At 44.0% G+C, this 9,190-nt stretch overlaps 1 protein-coding gene across 1 annotated transcript in view; it reads right to left on the bottom strand.

Moving 5' to 3' along the window:
* The window catches only part of ptprk (protein tyrosine phosphatase receptor type K), a 351,066-nt gene that overhangs the window by 10,353 nt on the left and 331,523 nt on the right, over positions 1-9,190 (bottom strand). Inside the window, exons 27-30 of the mRNA XM_063223773.1 lie at positions 6,736-6,885; positions 5,933-6,106; positions 3,309-3,440; positions 333-458 (exon numbers count right to left, since the gene is read on the bottom strand). Coding sequence (XP_063079843.1) covers positions 333-458; positions 3,309-3,440; positions 5,933-6,106; positions 6,736-6,885 — 582 coding nt within the window. The remainder of the gene's footprint in view (positions 1-332; positions 459-3,308; positions 3,441-5,932; positions 6,107-6,735; positions 6,886-9,190) is intronic.

A 9,190-nucleotide genomic window follows, 5' to 3' on the forward strand; every position in this document is an offset into this window, starting at 1 on the left:
AGCGGGAGTCTCATTTTCACCACAATAAGCCAGGCTTGTCAATGTGAATAAGAAGTAAGTGATCTGCATCAAAATTAGCACCCGTCAACTGTCAATTCAGTAGACAGGTGGTCCCTGAAGATTTTTGGGGGCCCAAAGTGGTCCTCGGTCTGAGAAACTTTGAGAAACACTGCCCTATGGCCAGCCCTGCCCTGGTGGTGATGCAGAGCGTGATGCCCTGTATGCCCTATGGCCAGCCCTGCCCTGGTGGTGATGCAGAGCGTGATGCCCTGTATGCCCTATGGCCAGTTCAGCCCTGGTGGTGATGCAGTTCAGTGCGGTGCGGTACTCACTCTGGTCAGGTTACATATCCTGAAGAGGCGGCTGATGACGTCACAGTCCATGGAGCAGGACATGCACTCCACCTGCACCGGCCCGTAGCGCAACATGCCCTCCTCCGGCCAGTACTGGGGGCACCCCTGAGGAAGAGTAACAACAACGTCATTACAATACTGTCGAATATTACTAATATTACTACCGCAGTTACATTGCTCCAGTACTGGGGGCATCCCTGAGGAAGAGTAATAACAACGTCATTACAATACTGCCTTATATTACTAATATTACTAGTAACTTTGTGCCAGTACTGGGAGCATCCCTGAGGAAGAGTAATAACAACTTCATTACAACACAACCTTATATTACTAATATTACTACCGCAGTTACATTGCTCCAGTACTGGGAGCATCCCTGAGGAAGAGTAATAACAACGCCATTACAATACTGTCTTATATTTCTAATATTACTAGTAACTGTCTGTAGGTTTTCCACTGGCCAGTACAAAGGGGGCAGCTCCAACGGCCCTGCTTAGAGACCTTTTCAAGGCAGTGGCGTGGTTTAAGCAGGGACTGTTATTATTGGGACTAAGAAAGTGCTCGGGTTAAATTTTGGCACAGTCTTTTCTGGCCTCCAGCCGTACCAAAGCGAGGGAGGAGGGTCAACCATGACTTTTGGTAAACTTGAATTGTTATGCATGGGGTTAGACCAAAACTCCAACAGAGAGATCTGAAAGTCGATGATAATCAGTAGGGATGCACCGATACCACTTTTTGGAAAACCGATACAAGTACGAGTACATTAATGTGTGTACTTGCCGATACCGAGTACCGATACCGATACCTTTTACCACCAAAATACAATGAAAATAAATGCATGGCCTTGTTTTTTTCCACCTGTGATATTGTTATTGTCCATTTCCATGTAGATTTAAATGTTAGTAAATGTATGAGGTGGTACTTTTTTCCATGCTGATTTCAAGTCCACAGAACATGACAAAATTTTGCATTGTTTTGAGTAATAGTAGTACTCATAGCTGGTATCGGCAAGTGCTCGACGAGTACGAGTACGAGTATAAAGAGCAGTATCGGGAGCCGATACCGATACCAGCATCGGTATCGGTGCATCCCTAATAATCAGGCTAATGCAAAACTGCTGGCATCTTGACCATTTGAGGCAACGTTTAAATAGCTAATTTGTTGTGTGCAATGCAATGTCCCATTGAAAACTACTCAAGTTGCTAACTGGCTAAGAACTACACTTTCGCCCCAGATTTGCTGCAGTCAAAATTCACATGCAAACTCAGTCTCAACAAATCAGTCTTGAAAGTCGGCCATCTTGAAAGTGTGTTGCCTCACCTGTGCCAGGTCGACCTCGTTCAGCATGACTAAGGACGTGCAGCCGTAGTTGCTAATTGGCTAACAACAAATACGCTTTCGCTCCAGATTTGTTGCAGTCAAAAGTCATCAGGCAAACAAAAGGAGTGTGTTACAATATGCAACCTTGGCTCCTCCACTTGTGCTTGTCTCCCCGTACCAGGAAATAATATGTCATGATGACATCACTGCATTATACAGTGGAATCCGCTTATAGTGGTCACGGATATAGTAATCAACCGCTTATATAGATCAAAAAGCTTGGGACAGAATCATTTCTATACAAATGCTGTTTAAATAATTCGTTTACAGTGATCGAAAATCCGCTTATAATGTTCATTTTTGTTATTTTATGAATGTAAACATGTGCAAAAATTATTGAAAAACTCCGTGTAGCCATTTCATTTTTTACTCCCGCGATTCCTTTCTCGACGTCTGCTTCTGCCCTATGCCAGAGAGGTTGTAAGGGTAGCCTATTGCGCAAGACTCCACTTGCCACTTTTCCGGGTGGTAGCCTACTGTAGCCTACTCTAGGGGCGCCAACCGAGGAGTGCAAACTCCATACAGTGAATGGGCTGCGCTCTCCCGACAGCACCCCAGTGAACTGCAGACATGGCTCGACTGGTGAGTGGGGACGCAACCTGTTTACATAGAACCCCTCTGGTGATGAGGCTGTGTACACATGCGTCTGTCTCGCTAGCCAACGTAGCCTAACGAGTTAACAGCAGCAAGCACGTGAATCATTGCTCTCTTAGGCTATTCTGGGAATGAAAAACATGGGCTCTTCAAGACGTATGAAAAATTACAAAAAACGAGCCAACGAGATGTTTCTGCGAAGCTTGGCATTCCTCAGGCTACCTTGTGTTTAAACTGTTCCAACGTTACAGGCTGCGTCTCCCCACGAGTCCCTCCCACTCCCCCTCGCCCTTCTCATCTCTCCTATGCCAGCAAGCCCAGCGCGACTTTCCCAATTCCAACCAGTTCTTTGCGTGGCTTTTTTAAACGGTGTCAAAAAAAAAATCACGTTGTAGGCTACTACTGTAGGCCTACAGCAGGCTATGCAACAGTGTGTTATTTATCGTTGTAGCAATTTAAGTGCCCAGTCTAGCGGCGTTTTGCATGCATAACCTGAATCACACTGTTCAGAAACTCGCCAGAAAACGTTTGTGAAATGGGAACTTTACAAACTTATTTGACATCATAAGAGATGACGACCCGTGCATAGTCTATGCTTTGAAATACATGTAAGCCTCGTCTTTTTCAGCGCTCATTTTTGCCAGACAGGTAGGGAGAAAAAAAGAGGTGAAATAATACAAATTCGGTTTTAGTAATCAATCGCTTACAGTGTTCAAATTGGCTCGGACAAACGTGACCACTATAAGCGGATTCCACTGTATTTCAATATCTTCAATATCTTTCAATGTCTTTTTCTCATTTGCAATTGGGATGGTGAATGAAAAACAGTCCCTCAAAAGTTGTTGTGGCTAGGCTGACAGCTGGGAAAAAGACATTGAGGCGGGACGAGGAGACAAGCACAAGTGGAGGAGGCAAGGTCGCATATTGTAACGCACTCAAAAGGTCTTGAAAGTCGGCCATCTTGAAAGTGTGTTGCCTCACCTGTGCCAGGTCGATCTCGTTGAGCATGACTAAGGACGTGCAGCCGTAGTCGTACACCAGCCTCCAGAAGTCCTTGACGGTGTTGGGCAGCGGGTGCTGTGTCACGATGAAGGCTGCCGGCTGTCTGTAGCTCTGCAAGGGTCACACACACACACATTTTTTTAAATAAGAAAATAAATTCTCTTCTCAGGGGCCTAAATGTGTATTTATTATTATTGTATGTAAAACACATCGAATTGCTATGGTCTGCTTTGTGTTAGTGACCAATGTGTGGATGTATGGACCATGCAAGTGCAACGAAATAAAAGTAATAAAAATTAATTACATTTAAATGAAAAAGAATTAGAAGGCACATGAATCTGAATAAAACACAGCCAATTGTGGACATTTTGGAGTGTTTTTATCTCCCAAAAAAATGAACCAAAAACAAAAGAACAAGGAAACTGGGCATCCACTAGATTTGCTGTGCATGCGTAACTAAGCAACCTTGAGTGAAGCTGACAAAGAAAATGAAGCCTGCTTGACATAGCACTTAAGCCATGAAACAAATCCAGTTTGAAGAGAAGCATTATTCATTGATATGTGGACGTTTGAAATAAATTACCTGATATTCTTCTGACAGCTTGGTTAGAGAAAGTCCAAAAGTTTGTGAAGTGCACGAGGAAGTGATTGAGCCTCAAAACAAAAATGACCTCACTGGCCTAGCATGAACTCACCTAGCATGAACTCTGAGCCACCTGTCACTAGCCTGGCTATCACGACTGCAGGTCTTTTTGAGACTTTGGTATGGCAAACCAAGCTATCTAAGGTGCTTGCCATCCAAAGAAATGGGAACCAATGAACATCTAGCATTTCAAATGTCCCAGTAGAAGCTGTCTTCAAGGCAATGGTGCACCAGTCCAGCTAAAAGGTGAGTGAAGGAATGGGTGGTGAGATTGATTATCTTCAACTAGTAGCATACGGAGATTTTTTATGAATGCAAGCTTTGTATCGCCCTTTGCATCTCCCTTGGACAAATGGGTTGGCAACGCTAGTTAGCCAGATCAAACTCTCGAAAAGACTTGCAGTCGCGATAGCCAGGCTAATCTTTCACCATAGACCATCTATCTGACCTGGTGGGTATGGGACGTTTAACAACAAAAAAAAATCACACATTCTTTTTGTATGCTAACTAAGAAAAGAATATTTAAGGACTATTCTGATTAACGAATACATCGTTATTTTAAAAATCCAACATCAAAAACAGCAAAGAATAAATAGAATAAAAAACGCTAGAAATGGTACTGATTACGTGTGGGCCCTCAATACAATGTCTTCTTCCATAAACACAAATAATAATGAAAACATAGCACACAAAACACTTACCTCGCCCTTCTACTTTTGGAAGAACCAAAAGACTCTTTGGACTTCATATAAACAAATTAAATAATTTTGACACCCCCAATCAGACTCAGAGTTAAATTTAGGACCACATGAAAAGCCATCAGGAAGAGTTGAGAGGAATGGCTAATATAATGTTTCAACAAACTTTGAAAAGTCTTTGAGAAAACTGTATGTGTTTTCATTCTATATTGACTTACTCACAGTGTCGCTACATGCTCGTGTGATGAGGTAGGATTAATATTAGGATTAGTTTAGCAGAGATATCACAGTGGCCAATGTTTTATTTGAATAGCTCAGTTTTTGTTTGGTTTAAAGGCATCTTTCTCATAGTACCATATGCAGTTCCTTTTCATCTCTCATTGGTGAGGAAACATGAACTGATACTCGCCTAAAACGTTTTCCAAACGACCTGTGAGCTTATATATACAGTACATACAGTATATATAATGCATAAATAATATATATATAATGTATAGATAAGTTTAGGCCAATCTAGTTCAATCAGAACAGCAGTAATAAACCTGGATTTGTCTCTAGCTTGCTGTTTGTAGGAGTACAGAGTAGACAGGAAACACAGAGCACAGTTGGGCATTAGGGGAGTGAGGCTGAGTGAATGAGTGTGTTCCAATATGCAACCTGGCGTCCTCCACTTGTGCTTGTGACCTCATACCAGGAAGTAATATGTCATGATGACATCACTGACTACGTACAGCATTATATTTCAATATCTCGCAACAGCTCAATTGTTAAGTCATTTTCACATCAACAGGATGGAAAATAAAAATAGCACCCCAAAAATTGTTTTGGCCAGGCTGACAGCGGGGAAGCTTAATAGTGTTCTACACGGAGGCGGGGCATCAGCAAAACGTGAGGCCACAAGCCCAAGCGGAGGACGCAAGGTCACATATTGGAATGCACCCACGGAGCACAGCTAGGCATAGTGAGGGGAGTGAGGCTGAATGAGTGTGTTTGGGGGGAGAGCGGAGGGGGGGGGGATGTGCAGGAGGGGACAGTATATGAGGCTATGGATCTGGGTTTTGGATAGAGATGGGACTATTGGAAAAGGGGATGGTTGAGCTGGGTGGGGTGGGGTGATGTGGGGGGCAGAGATGTTTGACAGAGGGTGCTGAGTGAGGCCCCCGGTAAGCTTGCTGCAGGATATGCGTGCGGCGCATGTGAATGGTGAGAGCTGGCTGGGGGGTTGGGGGTTGCGAATGGTGAGAGCTGGCTGGGACACTTACGTCCATGAGCGCGGCGTTGATGTAGTTGCTGCTCTCCCCGTCGATGGTGATGAGGAACGGCAGGCAGCGGTCCGGAGGCAGCATGTCCATGAAGCGGTTCTTCTCGTGGTTGCGTGGCAACAGGGCGATGCTGCAGTCCTCGGGCTGGGGCTGGGGGGTGACCGAGTTCAGGGTCTAGAGTGGAGGGGGTGGAGGGGGAGAGAAGACGCAATAAATATAAAGGCACTAATTTGACAGCAAAACTGTAATTCAACCCTCAGATTTGAAGCCCATTAGGCCACAGCTGCCCAACAATTTTTGAAAAGATATATTTTAAAGATATTTTTTGGGGTTATTTCACCTTTATTAATCAGACAGGACAGTTGAGAGAGACAGGAAACGAGTAGGGAGAGAGAGAGGAAGGGTCGGCAAATGACCCGAGCAGGAATTGAACCCAGGTCGCCGGCGTACTGGTATGGCGTCTTAGCTCATTGAGCTACTGCGCCCCCGAAAAGAGCTTTTTCAATGTAGCCTGTATTCTTATTAGCTACCTGACTTTTACCTGTAACACTTAATATACACCTGTAGAAATTATAAAGATGAAAATGATACAAGTGTTCTGTGAAAAGTGATTGGCCAAGTGAACATTTCTGTGTAGATTCATGAAATGACGAGGAAAAAGTCAGAATCAATTGTAAATGTTGTATTACATTACATTACAAAGTATTTTACAGTAAAACTGCGATTTTCTTTTTTGTGTGTGTGTGTGTGTGTGTGTATATGTGTGTGTGTGTGTGTTGTGTGTGTGTTCGCTGTAGTGTTACCTGGAACTCATCCTTGAGGTGCGAGGAGTTGCTCTGCGAGTCTATCCGGATCATGTCGTAGTAGGCGGCCTTGTACTCGCAGGCAGGAATGGCCGTGTCCCCGCACAGGCAGGCCTCCAAGATGGCGTCGTGGATGAAGATGTACTGCTCCTGGGGAGTGCAGGATTCATTTACATTACATTACATTACATTACAAAAATTATGCCAAAAAATAACTTTATTCACCTCCAGCCAACATGGCTAGTAGTTGTAATCTTACTAGCCAAACACACTCACAGTACAGACTACAGCAGTGTACAAGAAGAGTAGAACATATGGAAAATAGTGGAGGACCTATGAAATGTAGTGCAGGTTAGTAGCCATGATTAAGGGTGATTTATGCCTCGAGACCAACTTCCCTGCGTTGTGATGCAGTGAGCCACGCAGTTAACGGAGTGAAGCTAAGCTGCGTGTGTGTGTGTGTGTGTGTGTGTGTGTGTGTGTGTGTGTGTGTGTGTGTGTGTGTGCGTGTGTGTGTAGGACTGGGTACCGAAATTCAATTCTTTGATGGAACCGAATTAAAAGCTAAGGTTCTACTTGGCATCGAAACGTGCCTTGTCTGTCGGTTCCACGTTTCGGTTCCTGAAGTCTGACTGTCAGAGCCATCAAATGTGTGTTTAAGCACGCAGCCATTTCAGCCAATCACAAGTGTCACAAACTGACCACGCTCCTCCTCTTCCCGTTTCGCACCTCATTTAAACGATTGATAAGACAGCTGATTTTCAACCAGCTGATTGTACTATTGAGAAACAAAAACATGCCGTCGAAAGCGTGGCTATATTTCAGGAAAGTAGATAAGGAAGGAGCGCGCTGCAATATCTGCGATAAACTAATAGGCTATCATGCAAGAATGGCAATACATCCAACCTGTTCAAACACCTGCTCTTGCATTCGATTAACTTGCGTGCAGAGAGTTGCAGCATCTTTACAACGGCAACAACGTCAACCTCAACTATGCCTGCTGCAATACCGTCAACCTCAACCATGACATCGACTCTTCAGGAAGATGTCTCTGACTCCTTGGAAACATGTTTTTTCCATGAAAAGAGCTAACTTAGAAAGAACTGGTCTTGTGTTGGGGACGTACAAATGTAGCCTATTTAGACCGTCGGTTTAATTCGAGGGAACAAAGAGCAGCGACAAAAAAGATTTCCTCTCTATCCGGCTGGAGAATAACGCCATTGTTTACTTGAAGTAGCGGCCGCTTAAGGTTAAATAACTGTGGATTGAAAGAACATAAAAACGTTCCGTAAAAAACTGTAAAAAGCTAAGAATCTCAGCTTTCGAACAAGCCCTAACACATGTCTGTAGGTCTAGGTTAAGGAGATCGCTGGCTGTTAGGAAAAAAATGACGAGATAAAAAAATGGTTGGAAAGCGCTATTTTTTCACTTGCAACAGTGGCCGCTTACAGTTCAATAACTTTTGAATGAAAGAACATAAAAACGTTCCGTAAAAAACTGTAAAAAGCTAAGAATCTCAGCTTTCGAACAAGCCCTAACACATGTCTGTAGGTCTAGGTTAAGGAGATCGCTGGCTGTTGGGAAAAAAATGACGAGATAAAAAAAATGGTTGGAAAGCGCTATTTTTTCACTTGCAACAGCGGCCGCTTACAGTTCAATAACTTTTGAATGAAAGAACATAAAAACGTGCCGTAAAAAACTGTAAAAAGCTAAGATTCGCAGCTTTCGAACAAGCCCTAACACATGTCTGTAGGAGAAGGAGATCGCTGGTTATATATATATTTAGGCCTATATATCGTTTACATTAGGACTCTTTAGCTTAGATTCACGATGGCGTGAAAGGGGAGCGTACCAATGTTCCCACGCCCCATTGGTCCCACAGCCCATTGGTCCCACGGCCCACTGGTCCCACAGCCCATTGGTCCCACAACCCATTGGTCCCACAGCCCATTGGTCCCACGTCACTAAGACTTTTTTTCATTATTTAGGCCCATTGGTCCCACAGCCCATTGGTCCCACAGTCCATTGTTCCCACAGCCCATTGGTCCCACATTGCTTTTTTATTTGAATTTTTAGGCCCATTGGTCCCACGGGACTCACTAGTTCGACGCCCTTTCGGTACTTACCGCTTCCGTCATACGACCCTAAACCTAACCTAACCCTAAACCCTAACCCTAACCTTAACCCTACACCTAACCCTAACCCTAACCGTAACCCTAGACCTAACACTAACCTTAAATTGCTTGTTTGAAATATTTGATTACCATGTGAAGTACAGAGAGGGCGTCAAACTAGTGGGTCCCTTGGTCCCACAGCCCATTGAACTGTTTGTGATGTGGGACCAATGGACTGTGGGACCAACGGACCTAAAATTAAATTAAAAAATCTTAGTGATGTGGGACCAATGGGCTGTGGGACCAATGGGCTGTGGGACCATTGGGCCTAATTTTGAAAA

Source organism: Engraulis encrasicolus, chromosome 18, assembly GCF_034702125.1.
Source record: "Engraulis encrasicolus isolate BLACKSEA-1 chromosome 18, IST_EnEncr_1.0, whole genome shotgun sequence".
NCBI classification, from domain to species: Eukaryota; Metazoa; Chordata; class Actinopteri; order Clupeiformes; family Engraulidae; genus Engraulis; species Engraulis encrasicolus.